The sequence below is a fragment of the Harpia harpyja genome, chromosome Z, assembly GCF_026419915.1.
Source record: "Harpia harpyja isolate bHarHar1 chromosome Z, bHarHar1 primary haplotype, whole genome shotgun sequence".
Lineage (NCBI taxonomy): Eukaryota > Metazoa > Chordata > Aves > Accipitriformes > Accipitridae > Harpia > Harpia harpyja.
Genome location: NC_068969.1, coordinates 90,217,375 through 90,231,319, shown reverse-complemented (window position 1 = coordinate 90,231,319; position 13,945 = coordinate 90,217,375). Strand labels below are relative to the sequence as shown.

General features: G+C 38.2%; 1 protein-coding gene across 3 annotated transcripts in view; it reads left to right on the top strand.

The window, feature by feature from the left end:
• Positions 1 to 1,450: 1,450 nt before the first annotated feature.
• The window catches only part of WDR41 (WD repeat domain 41), a 27,227-nt gene continuing 14,732 nt past the window's right edge, over positions 1,451 to 13,945 (top strand). For 2 of the 3 annotated variants that reach the window (XR_008233348.1, XM_052775841.1), the window contains exons 1-7: positions 1,451 to 1,568; positions 5,459 to 5,574; positions 9,101 to 9,181; positions 9,626 to 9,674; positions 11,521 to 11,652; positions 11,992 to 12,054; positions 12,601 to 12,712. Coding sequence is in view for 2 of the 3 variants with exons in the window: in XM_052775841.1 (XP_052631801.1) it covers positions 1,518 to 1,568; positions 5,459 to 5,574; positions 9,101 to 9,181; positions 9,626 to 9,674; positions 11,521 to 11,652; positions 11,992 to 12,054; positions 12,601 to 12,712 (604 nt within the window). In the remaining variant the exon portion in view is untranslated. The remainder of the gene's footprint in view (positions 1,569 to 5,458; positions 5,575 to 9,100; positions 9,182 to 9,625; positions 9,675 to 11,520; positions 11,653 to 11,991; positions 12,055 to 12,600; positions 12,713 to 13,945) is intronic. The other variant, XM_052775842.1, reaches the window with a different exon arrangement.

Below are 13,945 nucleotides of genomic sequence, written 5' to 3'. Positions count from 1 at the left end.
CGGCCTGCAGGGGAATCTCTGCTCCGGTGCCTGGAGCACCTCCTCCCCCTCCTTCTTCACTGACCTGGGTGTCTGCAGGGCTGTTTCTCTCACATATTCTCACTCCTCTCTTCCAGCTGCAGTTGTGCAGTTTTTTTCCCCTTCTTAAATATGTTATCCCAGAGGTGCTACCACTGTCACTGATGGGCTTGGCCTTGGCCAGCAGTGGGTCTGTCTTGGAGCCGGCTGGCACTGGCTCTGCCGGACATGTGGGAAGCTTCTAGCAGCTTCTCACAGAAGCCACCCGTGTAGCCTTCCCACTACCAAAACCTTGCCACACAAACCCAATACACCATCAAAGCCATGCAGGGCTCCATGTTCACCATGTGGGAACTTGGTGCATTTCCAGCTCCTGTTTTGAAGAACACATTCTAGCACAGTCTTTGCAAAGACAGTACAACACCTACAGCCTCCGGATGCTGCCACGAAGGTCAAAGCTCTATATTTATCTACAAAGATGCTGTTCGGTATAGTACCACACTGCATTTTTTCTATCCTGTCTCTTCCAGATGTGTGAATTTTGATACAGCAGAATAGGTTAAAATAAGGAGGTATGGCAGGAAAGGAGAAGCAAAAGTCAAGCTGTGTATTTTCCTCACCGCATTAAAGAAGAAATAGGATCCTTACTCAGGTTGCTAGCCTGAGTAAGCAGCATTCCCTGTCCCTGCATCTGGTGTAGCAAGTGGTCTTCCCTCTCTTTTTCATTTTTAGAGGTATCACTATGGACACTTTATTTGAGGATTACAGGTCATACAACTGCAAGTAGCGTTATGCTGTGCAGTCCTTCTTTCCAATAAATTAAATGCAACAAAACGAGTCAAAGCTTTCCAGTTTGGAGAAGATATCAAATTATTTAGGGAGACTGCTGAAGAGCAGGTTGGTGCAGCTGCATTTGGAAGGCGGTGTGTTTGTACAGTATTTGTTACTCCATCCTGACAAGGACATCGCAGAACTAAAGGAGGTTCAGCAAAGGAGAATGAAAACAGTCACAGCCAAGGCAAATCTGTTATATACAGAAAATTGTCGTGGTTGCTTACTTCAGGAAACAGGTAAGGCGGTCACAATAAAACAGTAATAATTCTTTTGTCGTAGCATAAAGTTCCTCCGAAATTGGAAGACGGCAAGTAAAAAGCTAGGAAGCATTTTATTTGTCCGTGACACGGAATTAACACGCTTGGCAGTTAAACCACAGAACTCTCCCACAGGCCGACCTGAACCACTCCGCAGCTCCCGCCGCCGTCGCCGCCGCCTCACGGTTCCTGCCACCCCCCCCCCCCCCCCCCCTCAGAACACCGCCCCACCGGCGGCGGCGCGGCACCCACTCGGCGGTCGATTGCTCAGGCCCCTCTCGGCCCCGCCCGCTGGAGGGCTGTTCTCCGCGCGGAGCTCGATTAAGCAGGCCTTTCCGCAGCCATCCCGCCGAGCCGCCCCGTTGCCGTAGCGAGCCGCCCGTGGCGGGGAGGCCGGTGCCGCTCCCGATGCTGCGGTGGCTGATCGGCGGCGGTCGGGAGCCGCAGGGCCTGGCGGAGGTAAGGCGGCGGGCGGGTGTGGCGGGAGGGAGCAGAGCAGAGCAGCTCGCGGCGGGAGGCGGGGCCAGGAGGAGTGCTCGGGCCGTTGGCAGGGGAGGGGAGCGTTGTCCCCTCAGTCAGGAGCCGCTAGCCGGGCCGGGCCGGGCCGGGCCGGGGAGGGGGGGGGGGGGGCTGCCCGTGGGGACAGCCGCCCTCACGGAGCACGGCGCCGGTGGAGGGACCTGGGCAGCTTTAGGCCTGGGGGGGAGCGCTGTGAGGAAGGGGGGCGCTGGGCGAGGCCTTTCCGGCGGGGCGGGTCTGCTGTCCCGTGGTAGCGCGACTGGGCCCTCCGCTGGGCTCTCCGGAGCGAGGGGCCTTCAGGGCTAGCTGGCAGCCTGTGAGACTTTCCGGCTGTTAGAAAGGGTTACAAGCTTCGTTGAAGAGGAGAGGTGAAAAAAACATAAAACCAAACGTCAAAACCCCAAGGCTGAGTTTGGCCAGGAGCTGAAGGGCTTGGGACCCGTCCCTGTCAGGAGCGTCCCGGCTTCCTCCTGCTCTGCGCGTCCCGGGAAAGTGGGGGTTATGTTGCATAGCTTGCAAGCATATGGAGTCCTGCCCTCGGGACTCCCCGGTCGATAATGTAAATTTTAGGTCGTGAATGTGGCCTAGTTGTAGTTTGTAGTAGTCTTCTAGCATTTCGTCTTAGTTTCTCATCCATAAAATAAACCAGGCCTGTGCAGTGCACTGAACACTGACATCCTTCCTGTTGCCTTGCTCAGAACGAGTTTTACTGGATTTGAGGGAGAGTTTATTGGGATTTTCTTGTCCCTAAGAGTCTGCTGAAGTTCTCAGCCTGGACTTAACAAGAGTTAATTAACGCTGTTACTGGGCTCCTTACACTTAGTGCTTTTGTAATCTAGGCAACTATGAGGAAGTAATTATTTCTTAGCTGCTGTACATGAGCAAGTCACGACAATATCATGGTTGATTTCAAATGCCAGTAGTTACTTCGGTGGAAATTTGTGTCTGTACCAGTTTGGAATGACGATGTTTGGGAATGCCTCTGACCTTTGTCCTCAGTCAAAATGTTGCTTGTATTGCACTCATATTTAGCAGCTTTGTGTGCAGTTGTTTTTAAAAGAAAGACGGGAAGTATGCAACAGCTTTCTAAGGTGTGCTAGAAAACGACGTTGGAGTGTGTCCCTCTCCAAAGTTTAATCTCTGGCTATGGTTTAGTTATACTGTGATTTAATTAAGCATGAGCATGAGTCAAGGTGTGGTCCAGTTCTTCCATTCTGCCATTCGTAGCTTGGTTAAACCCAGTCCACAGGACTTCTGTTCCCATTGCTACCACTGGTGTGCTGAATGATGGCGATCATTTTGCTTCTCTGTGGAAAAACTGAATAACAAATATTGACAAGGGTTAGTGCGTAAATGCTTTTTGTTCTTTTTTTCCTGCATTATGTAATACTGTTTCATCTAAAGATCATCTTCATAACCATTAATTCTCTCTGTAATCTTCTTAAATAGATAAGGAGGCGCATAGCAGTGTGTGGGCTATGGACTTAGAGTGTTTGTTTCATGTGCTATGGCTTCAGCCAGTCATGAAGAGGCCAGTGTATTAAGAGTGACATTGCACTGGGTGAATAGAGAAAGCCTCTGGCAAAGCTGTCCTAAAGTAATGAAATATAAATTTCTCCTTACCCATTTCTTTTTTTTACTATGCAATTGAAAATCATTCAGACTTAAGCTCCTGAATCTCTTCAACTGATGGCCATAGTGTATGTCGTAAGCAGGTTGGCTCTGGTAATGGGAGCAGTCTAACTGCAGTAGCATCATGGTCCATATAAACTAATTTATCGTGCACCACGATACATACATAAGTATGTCTGTATACTCTTGTATCCATATTTTTGGTGAATTGCTTTTGAAAGTCCTGCTTTTAAATTCAAATCACAGGGGTTGTAGGAAGTTCTGAAGCAGAGATGAATGTTGTGTTGTTTTCACTGATTATTGTAGTGATGCTTACAGGTCCTGCATAAAGACATGCGAGTTGGGAATGGATTCCATTAGCATCAGTGTCTAACTTTCTCTTCTAAAACCGTAGTGTTCCTACAAGAGAGTTCAATTAATAGCTTATATCAAAATGTATTTCATCAGAGGAAGAATGCACATGTAACTCAACACTTAGGTAAATATTAATGAAGATCTCAAGAGAGCATAGCTTGTTGTATGACAGTACCGGGGGGAAAACTGTTATTTTGTTGTTATCTATAGTACTTCATCAGCACTGTACCTTTCAATATTCACAGGCATTCTTAGAATTAAGAAAAAATAAGATAAGACACATTGTTCAAAAGAAGTACCACTGTTTTGTACTGAATAGGAACTAATAACAGAATATAGAGTTGGGATGTTAATGTTACAGATTCTGACTTTTTCCAAGCAGTGTTACAATTGTTTTGTGAATGTATGTGTCTATTGGTAAATAAAAATGGAAATCTCCTGACTACAGTATTGCTAATGTCATCGAGTGATGCTGAGATTTGCTTAGGATTTTTAGAAGACTCAATTTTTTTAAAGGAATGTTTTGATTAGCTTTTGATAGCTGAACTCCAACTTTCCATGTTTGTCTAACTTTTCTTTATAACCATGCAGACTCTGCTTGTGTTATTTTAAATGGGAACTGCTATTCTCACATAATTGCATAAAATGAGGAACAGTTGCTTCATGAAATGCATCAGATAGCACAAAACCAAGATAAAATCACAAGAACTAGCATTTTGACAACCTCTTAATTTTAGAAATAAACACAGATTTCTTTCCCTATTTATTAACTTAGCCATTCTTAACTTCTGAAGAATAGTATCATAGTACCAATACCGAAGTAATAGAAAATAATTTATTATTCCTGCAAGAAACTGTTGAAGTTTCTGAGGATCATATGTTTGTCTTTCATGTAGGATTACCTGTCATGTGTGCTGCGTGTCGTACAGTGTTCAGTAATTACAGTTTTACAGTGTAGGTTCTATTGAAGTCCTCAAAGAGGAGACAGTCCTGGAAGTAAGATGATGTTGACTGTCATGTAAAATAAATCTAGAAGGAGGAGAGTGCTGTCACTGCGTTACTACTGAGCTATTTAAATTTTTTTTTTAATGATGTCTAGTAGCAAGTTGTTCCAGAATGTGGAAGACCTTATATACAAAAAAAGTTGTCTTCTATTGAAACAAACTGATGATACTGCAGTCCTATGTGATATTTTATTGACCCTGCCTGGTGATCAGCTTGCTCTGAGTGATTGATTGTTCTTTTAATTAATAGTCTAGTTGGGGGTAATTGCAGATGCTGTTCTATAAAATGATTAATCATTCTCTATGTTTTTTTAAGTGGTTTGCTTTTGTGAGTCCCAACGGATGATTTATATATTATGTAACAGAACAGCATTTATTCTTATTTATTTTAAATATGTCATCTTTATATAGGATTTTAAAATTGAACGGTAGATGAAAGATATGAGAGCTTCTCAGACCTCTTGGAAGAGGTGTAATTTAATGAAAAACTGAATGTATGGTGAATTGAGTCATGAAGCTGGCTCCACATGACAGCTCATGACTAAACTGGTGTGTTTTCATCTTGGTGTATAAAGCAGTACAAAATGTTTTTGTTAAACAGAAAATGCTATATTATAAAGTACATGCTATGGAAAGATATTTACTTGAAATAATAAGAAATGATTTTTTTGTAATGATCTTCATTAAGGCAAAATAATATTTCAGAAACTTAATTTAACTTAAAGTATAACTATACTTTCACACATGAGTCTATATGTAGATTGTCAGACATTGCAAAGACCTGATGAAAATAATTATGTCAGTACAATATAAATTTTATTCTTTTTTAATGAATTTTAGAAATCATCTGTACAGACAATTGGTGAAGAACAAATACAGAATCCTTACACAGAGCTCCTTGTGTTGAAAGGTCATCAAGATATAGTACGATTTCTAGTGCAAATAGATGATTGCAGGTATGAAATTGCATTTCAAATTGTTTCACAGCATCCTTGGCAATACTTTAGAGAATATTTATGAAAATGTAGTAATATTTTTAATCCTCTCTTTTTATTTTTGGTGGGGGAGGGCAGGAAAAGCCTGGAGTTAAAAAAGGCAAGGGGTGAACACTCCCTTTTCTTTGTATGTTACTACATTTTTTGGCTTCTCTTGTAAGTTATACTTTCATGAGAAAATAGTGGTGGTGGATTTATGTTTCTTGGTACAAATTCATTTGTTTGAAAGAAATGCCTTTAGCTAATTCAGCCCTTCTTTTTCAGGCTGTTCCTGGGTGGAATGTTCTGTGCATGCAAACACACACTTTCTCTCAGGACAATATGCAGTAGTATCTGCTTCTGTTCTGAGTGAATGCATATGTTTTATGTTTTTTAATTGAGGACAGCTGTTATTTCACCTTTTGGTTCTACAAAAGAATGTAATAGACTCCTACAGATACACCGTAGCAACTGAACATGACATTCTTAACTATTGAATGTTGCTGTTCCTTTCTTTCCAATCTTTTGTTACTCTTTCTTCTGATACTCTTAGTGCTTAATTCACTTGAGCTTCAGTTAATGAACTTTTTTCTGAAGTTCTCAAATTTTGAAATTTTCACCACTTTATTCAGAATGACTACTTAGCAAAATTTAACATATGCCTAATCTCTGTGTTATGTATCTCCTCCAATTTGATCTTGTTCAACTTGCTGTACTTCTTTGAAACCTGACAGTTCCTTTGTTTCTCTTGTCCAATTTTTAGCTTTGTGCACTTTTTTTGTATCTTCCTTGATAATCTTTATCTTTTCTCTTCTTAGTTCCAATTGTCACTTTGGAAGTGTGACTGAGAGAATGAATTACGCTAGTTTTACATTACGACCTGGTTTCTGTCCTAGCGTTGTCTAAATTAGCCTTGTGTGTTCTCTAATTTAACTTAATCCTGCAAGAGAGGAAATATTTATCTGCCTTAAAAGGAAGGTTGTGAAGCCTTTAGTCAATAATAAGTGTAGTGACTCTTGGCTGATGTGGACAATTAAGTAGAAAACCTTTAGAACTAAGAACATTAGTAATAGGCAAGAGTCTCTCTGTTAAGGAGCTGTAGTAATCTGTATCTTTTATGGATTAGGCACAGAAGGGGATTTCTAATATATTCATCAAAACACTACCTAGTTAACATGGGTAAGAGTTTGGTTTATATCCTTGCAGGTATTTTGTGAAGGAAAGTTCTGTCCTTCCTCACGATTGGGCAGGTGGTATCTTCAAAATTTGGATGCCTGCAGAATCTTTTTTTCTAACAATTTTGTGTAAAGAAAAAAGTAAATTTCACAGAAGACTCCATGGAGAATTTTTAGCTTGCCAGTTTTCATTCGTAATGTCATAAATATATATATCAAAAAAGTTACATGCATTACCATAAAATTTATTTTTCTACATTGTAGTAATCCACCAGAAGATTCATATAAAAATAGAAGAATCTTCTGCCTTTTTTTCAGTCCTTTTTTTCCCCAGACAAGTTATTAAAATAACCTTTCCTCAGAGTACATTTTTTCCAAAACACATACTCAATAAAAGTAATTGGTCTTTGTAGAAATACCAGAATAGTCTTAGATTGCTTGCACTGTCTCATGCAAAGAAATTTTTTACCATTTGGGGCTTCATTGTATGGTGGCAGGTAGATTATTGAAGCTAAACTAATGGTAATCAGTGTAAAACTAAAGCCTGGATGACCGCATGAAGACAAGTTATAAAATAGCATATGGATAAGGTGTAAGTTATATAGCTGGTTAATAATCTGAGAGTTTGAGGAGTTTAATAGAGTCGCTTCACTGGACAGTAATTCAGAGGTTTTATTTATCAAGAATATGGTAGTTTCTGGATTGTTAAACAGCTGATAATATTTTTTCACTTGATTTTTTTCAGTAAAATTAGTATTGTTACTCAGCTTCTGAAATGCTTTTACTTAGTTTCTGTAGCTATTCCATTGTGTGCTTTTTGTCAACTATTGTAAGCCAGGTTTCACGCTTCAGGTCTTTGGATAATATCATCTTATTGAGAATTTTGCAGAAGGATTTTCTTGTTTTCTCAGTGGCTCAGCTAAAACCAGTGAGTGGAAAATTTTCTCAGATTGGTTTTTGAAGATACTAAATAAATCCTGTATAAATGTAACAGAAAGCTGTTTTTTGGGTTTTTTTTCCTTCTTTTCTCTTGTACTTTTTGAACATGAAGTAAGGGTCATATTGATTGGAAGATCACTAAAGAAGGCTAAGCCACAGCAAAAGTCTTCCAAAAAATGGACTGAAATAAAATTACATGTAATATTCTAGCATTTGACACATTAAACTAAACAGACTTCATAACACATTTTAAGAATAGCTTTTTTTTGTTGCTCATTTGACCATTCCTTGCTCCTTCAGGAAACAGACAAGGTTATAGATGATGGTGATCATGACTGGAAAAGAATCAGGTGACCCATGAATCTCCGCTTTGGTGAACAGAACATAACTGTAGGGTAACTGACTCTACAATATACCTTTATATTTAAACAGAAATCCTGGTTAGAAGATGAGGAGTAAAATACACAAAGCAGCACTCTATTGAAACTTCTGTGTTGATGAATTACTCTCATGCCTTCTTTCAAACACCAGTTTTCTTCCCAGAATTTTGTTCAAGTGGCACACAGCTCCAGTATTACTCAAGAAAGGAACTAGAATTTAAAGGGTTATTGCTGAATTGTGAGAGTATTGCTCTTTTAAGTTCTTGACATTGTGACAAAACAAGGTACAATAGCGCTAAAGGCAACAAAAGGTAAGAAATTAATGTTATCAGAGGTGTGCATGGAAGGTTGTTTTTTGCTCTAATCTTTTTAAATTGGATATAAAATAATGAAAGATATAAAGAAAGTACAGCTTACAGGTTTTTTTTTACACTATAATAGAACAAACCAGGAGGATATGTGGAAGAAAGAGGGTGGCGAAAACCCCCTATGGCTTTATGCCTGAAAATTTACTCTGTTAGCAAGTTTCACAAACATTGTAACTGCAGAGTCTAAAAGAAAGGACATGTCTATAGTTAATGAAACCATTCACAGCTGGTAACAAAAAAAATTCAGAAGTGATGTAACCTCTCTTCTTCATGACTTTCTTGTACACAGTACAAATCTTAGTTAGTTCTCTAAATATTAATTGTTTAGCCCTTGGTGAAGGCTTAAAACAAAAGTTAAAAATCAGAAGGCAAGTATATTTGCAAGTAACAGCTGAATTCAATTTTCTATGGAAGGTCTTGCTTCTGTTCTAGGCTTTCTCAGCTCATAGTATGCCTTTGCTGGGGTACCTGGGATGTGTGCTCCAGCTACACTGTAGCTGTGGTGGTGATAAGGTGCGAATGTAGGCGGATGGTTAGATATTCACTCTAGCATAGGGAAGAAGGTTGAATTTAGGTCAGACTTTGTTAATATGAGATTAACACGCTAATATGAACCTGTTTTTTCCTCATATGGTATGCCTTCCAGCTGGATTTTTAGAAGTCAAATTTACTACCTTAAATGCACTCCCTTTGGGAGTTCTTTTAAGCCACAGTGTAAAGTATCATGGTAAGTACTGGGTACCTCTACTCCTGGGCTGAACTCAGATGAGTGGTTTGTAACTTGTTAGATGTCTTGCAGTCAGTTGGCTCTGACTAATAGTATTTGGTTTTAGAGTTTGCTGTTATTTGGTGTATAAGATCTCATATTTTTAAACAAGAGAATTGGTTCTGTAATGTGGGATTCTATTTATAATAACTTGTATTGGAATTCTTAAGCCTTGTTCTTATATTAAGTATATGTTGATAAACACCTATTTAAATGTACTGACTTCAGTTTATAAACTGTAATTGGGATTTATGAATACCTGTTTATTCTTTAAAGCCAGAGTCTGATATATCTTGTAAATATTTTTCTTACATAAGTCTTTACTGCTTTTCCATTACATTATCCTGTATTGAAGTTTTCACAGCTTGCTTTTTTTCTTTCTTCTTTTTTTTTTTTTTTTTTCAGGTTTGCATCTGCAGGAGATGATGGAATCATATTTCTGTGGAATGCTCAGGTTAGCTCTTTTTTGGGGGCCTAGCTTGTGTGCTCTGGAGAGGATAGAAGCTGGGGAGAGGAGTTAGCAATGTCTAGTAGCAAAAAAGCAAAGTAAGAAAGAATTGTTGCAGAGCTACTGTTTGAAAATGTGTAAGTGGAGGGGGGCTGTCAAATCTTAGTTTACAAAGGAGAGCTAGGGAAGTAGAAGTTGTATGAACCCAAGAGAACAGTAAGTTTTAAAAGTTAGAATGTTTTGGGAAAACATAGTGATTTTAGACAGATTTGAGATGAAATGGTGACGTGAAAAGCAGAAGTGTATATGAACCTGTGGCTTTAATTCTTCTTTTAAAATACATTCAGCATTTGCTATGAACACTGAAGTGTTGACTAGTAACTCAACAAATATGTAGCAAGGTGCCAATCCTGCCAAGATGTATATATATACTTAAGTTTTAAGTACATTTCAGTGGCTCTGTTAGCAATATCTTTTTGTGGTATAACTGGTTAGACTAAATGGAGAGCTAACACAAAACTGTATTGGAAAGACAGCAAAGTCAGCAGAAGTTTAAACATGTCATGCAGTGCAAGAACACTTAATTGCTTGCTGTGATAAAAATCTTCTTATAACTTTTGAAAACCTCACTAAGACATTAGTTTTATCATGGAAATAGTGTTCTGTGTGATACCCACTGTTCTGCTCTTCTGCTTTCTGTCTCCATATCATTGACAGAATTATAGCGGAGGGATGCACATTACACCTGTGTTAAGGAGGGCTAGTATATAAGTTAGGTTGTTCAATAGGAAGTCTAAAAGGGACACATACTGTGATGTCTAAACTGTGAGTATCAAACATTCCAATTAAGGAAGAAAGAAATCTCAGACTCTTAACTTTTTAGAAACCTTCTGAAAAATTCATGTGACATTTATGATGGTGTAATTTTAAAATACAGAAGGGGGAACTGGAAAATTTTCCTCTCTTTTGAGCAGTTGCAGTTAGTGCTTTGCTGTTGTTGAAGGCCTTTTATAATTCTATGATTTGGAAAAGGAAACAGTGTTTTGAATATTCAGAACCATGTATGTGACTATATATACTCAGTGTTCTGAGCAGTTTGTGAATGTGAACCTCATTTAGATACCCAGCTTAGGAACTGAGTTCCATTTTCTACTTCTGTAGGATTTTTATTATGGTTTTGTTAAAGCAAATCATTTGTAGTTTTAATTTAAAAACTTAACCCACAAGTGTAAAGAAATTTACAGTTATAAGTACCCTATATTTTAATGGCATGTTTAAAATGCCAGTTCTGCATGTTTGTTTGTAGGGTTTTGCCATCTAATTAAACAACTGCAGCTACTGCTGCCCTATCTAAACCACCAGATTGAAGCTACTGATAATGTACATACTAAATAAAGCTGTCAGGAAATTGGCAGTACTGTGTTTGCCATAAAGATAGGTCAAGTTTTTCTAATAATTAAAATAAAAAAGATTACTTTTTAAAGAGAGGGTTTGTCAACAAATCTGAATTACTGTAGTATCTGTTAAAAAGGGTGAATGGCCAATATTTGCATTAAAATGAAATGAGAACTTAGTTTTTAATGGTTCTTAGAGGTTAGGTGTTTTTTTTTTTACTCTTAGAGTAATTTATATTATATACTACACCTTTACACTTAATAGGTTATTTAATTCCGAGTAAGATCTTGAACAATATTGAAGATAGTAAGAAGTAAATCCATAAATTACTTTAGAAAGGGAGATTTTTAGACTCTTAGAAATTCTTGCTTTCAAAAGTCACTTGGTACCTACGTCATATGCTATAGTAGGCATTTTCCAAATTTTACCCTTAGTTTTCCATGTTTTTATTTTTCAGACTGGAGAAAAACTTTTTGAACTTCATGGACACACACACAAAATTACAGCTATAGCACCGTTTTCTTCATCAGATGCTTCTGAAGAAAAAAAACATTTGATTTTAACAGCATCAGCTGATAGAACAGTTATTGTATCCTTAGCTCTGGAGAGGATTCAAATTTCTATGGGCTTTTTGTTGGTTGTTACTTTTAGAGGTAGCATTGAGACAGGCTGCAGGTTGTTTAAATTTATTGGTTGATCCAGTAGGTATAATTGGATTACACTAGGATTTTACTAGTTGTTGCTCAGAAGTAGACGCAATCCTTGCTACAAAAATGAATCCATAACAGACCTTTATTAATAAGTCTTTTTGGCCAATAAGACTTGAGTCTCTGCATACCTATTTCCCAATCTGTCATTTAGTTACAAACACAGCAGTTACATTTATAATATACAAAAACCTTTCAGTTTCCTTAATGAATTAAGTCAGGTTTGGGACTGCACTAGTGGCAGACAAGTTCAGAAAGTGTCATGTTTCCATTCCACTGTAAAGGTAAGCTGACGAAACGCTAGGGATGTCTGTTGTTTTGTTGTATATGAGAATCTATTATGTATGGCTCATGGGCCATATGGGCAGGTGTGTTAAAATGAACAACAATGTTTCGTTTAGGAACAGGTACATAATGAGTGGCTGAGAAGTGGGCACAATCTTAATTTGGTCTTGGAACTCTTAATACCTCAGGGTTTGTGGTGGGTTTTTTTGAGTTTGTTTGTTTTTTTTTTTTTTTTTTGACAGGATGTAGAACAAAGGTAATGTTATGGCTTGGTTTTGTTACTGTGTCGGAAAAGGCAACCTTCAGTCAAACTAGTTCTTGAATGTTAATAGTAGAAAAAAAATCACTAAAAAATCAGTTTTTTGCATTGTTGATGGAAAAATGTAACATATAGTGTGTAATTAAATCTATATTTCTCAGGGTAGTGACACCTTAATACTGTGTTTCGTAGTACTTACAGCTTTAGCTAAAGCTCATGATCATTTCACTGAGAAATTCCCTGTAGAAGTTTTGCAGGGGACATATATCTGATTTTTGTTCTGCAGTGTTTGACAGTTCTTCAAAGACTGGATGTATGGTTGTCTGGAGGGAGTGATCTTTGTGTTTGGAACCGAAAATTAGATCTCTTGTGTAAGACCAGTCATCTTACTGATGCAGGTAAAAATGTAAATGACTCATTATAACTGTTAAAGTGTAAGTAAAATGGATCTGTATAATGATGCAAAACCAACTTGGCAAATTCTCTTTAATTCCAATGATAACATCATGTATTAGAGACACTCTCTTTTTTTTTTTTTTTTTTTAATGTCAGAATCGATTTAGAATTAAGACCACTTTTAATCTGTGCTGTGTGAATTTTAGAATATGTGAAATCTCAGTAACTGTACATTAGCTTGGACTTACAGGGCTAGACCTTGGATGCTGATTTATACGTGTTTGCTGTAATGTGGATCCTTTGGCTGGCTTTCTCTGGGAACAAGCGGGAGTTTTTTTAGTCCTAAGTAAAGCTTTGTAGTAGTAGAGCAGTAAAGATTTCTTTTTATTATTAAGGATCAGTACTTTTGATGTAGAAAATGCAGGTTTTGATAGAAATACAGTAAATGTAATCAGATCTCAATGTCAGTCATGGTTTTCTATTAGTAAGCTTATATATAATCTGTCCATGTGAAGAAAATTGTGACAAGTTATTGCCATACTTTCACAGCTTCGTAGGTACCTTTGGAATCAGATTCAAAGTTGGAACCAATATTTTCCTTATTTTTGTCACAGAACGGAGTAGTGGTAGGCAAAACCTTCTGAATCTTTGAGGGTATTAATACTTGTTTTGGTTCAGTACAAAATATCGTGCCAAATGCTAGTTGGAAGTGGTGGTGTAGTGCTTAGCATGAGGTGCTATTGAAATTTTTGTACTAGGGGTCAATGTGATATGCAGCATGGGCCCTCCCTTTCCTCCTAATCCCCTGCTTCCTTTGTGGGGAAAGAGATAGATTGCTTATTACTTGGGGAATTTTCTTTTAATGGTGTGGCAGCACAGACTGGGGGAATTCTGTGCAGGAGGAAGGCAGAGTAACAGCAAGCTGGACATTTTATCTTGTACCCTATTCTCTTCAGCTGGCTCTGCACAATATTCTAGTATCATGTGTGCTGTGGTAGTATCAGTGTCTAATAACTTTGGTACTGCATATGTTTAGGGTCTCAATAATTACCCCAGTGTCTGTAATATTGTCCAGTATTAAGACAGAAACATCTTAACTGTATTTAAAATGAAAAGATTACTGACTCTCAGCTTCACCTCAAGTTTGACGTTCAGAATTCTGCTGGATTCAGGACAAAAAATCCTGACTCTACCTCCATCTGAGGTAATCTGTTCACTTCCAATGCCATTTAACT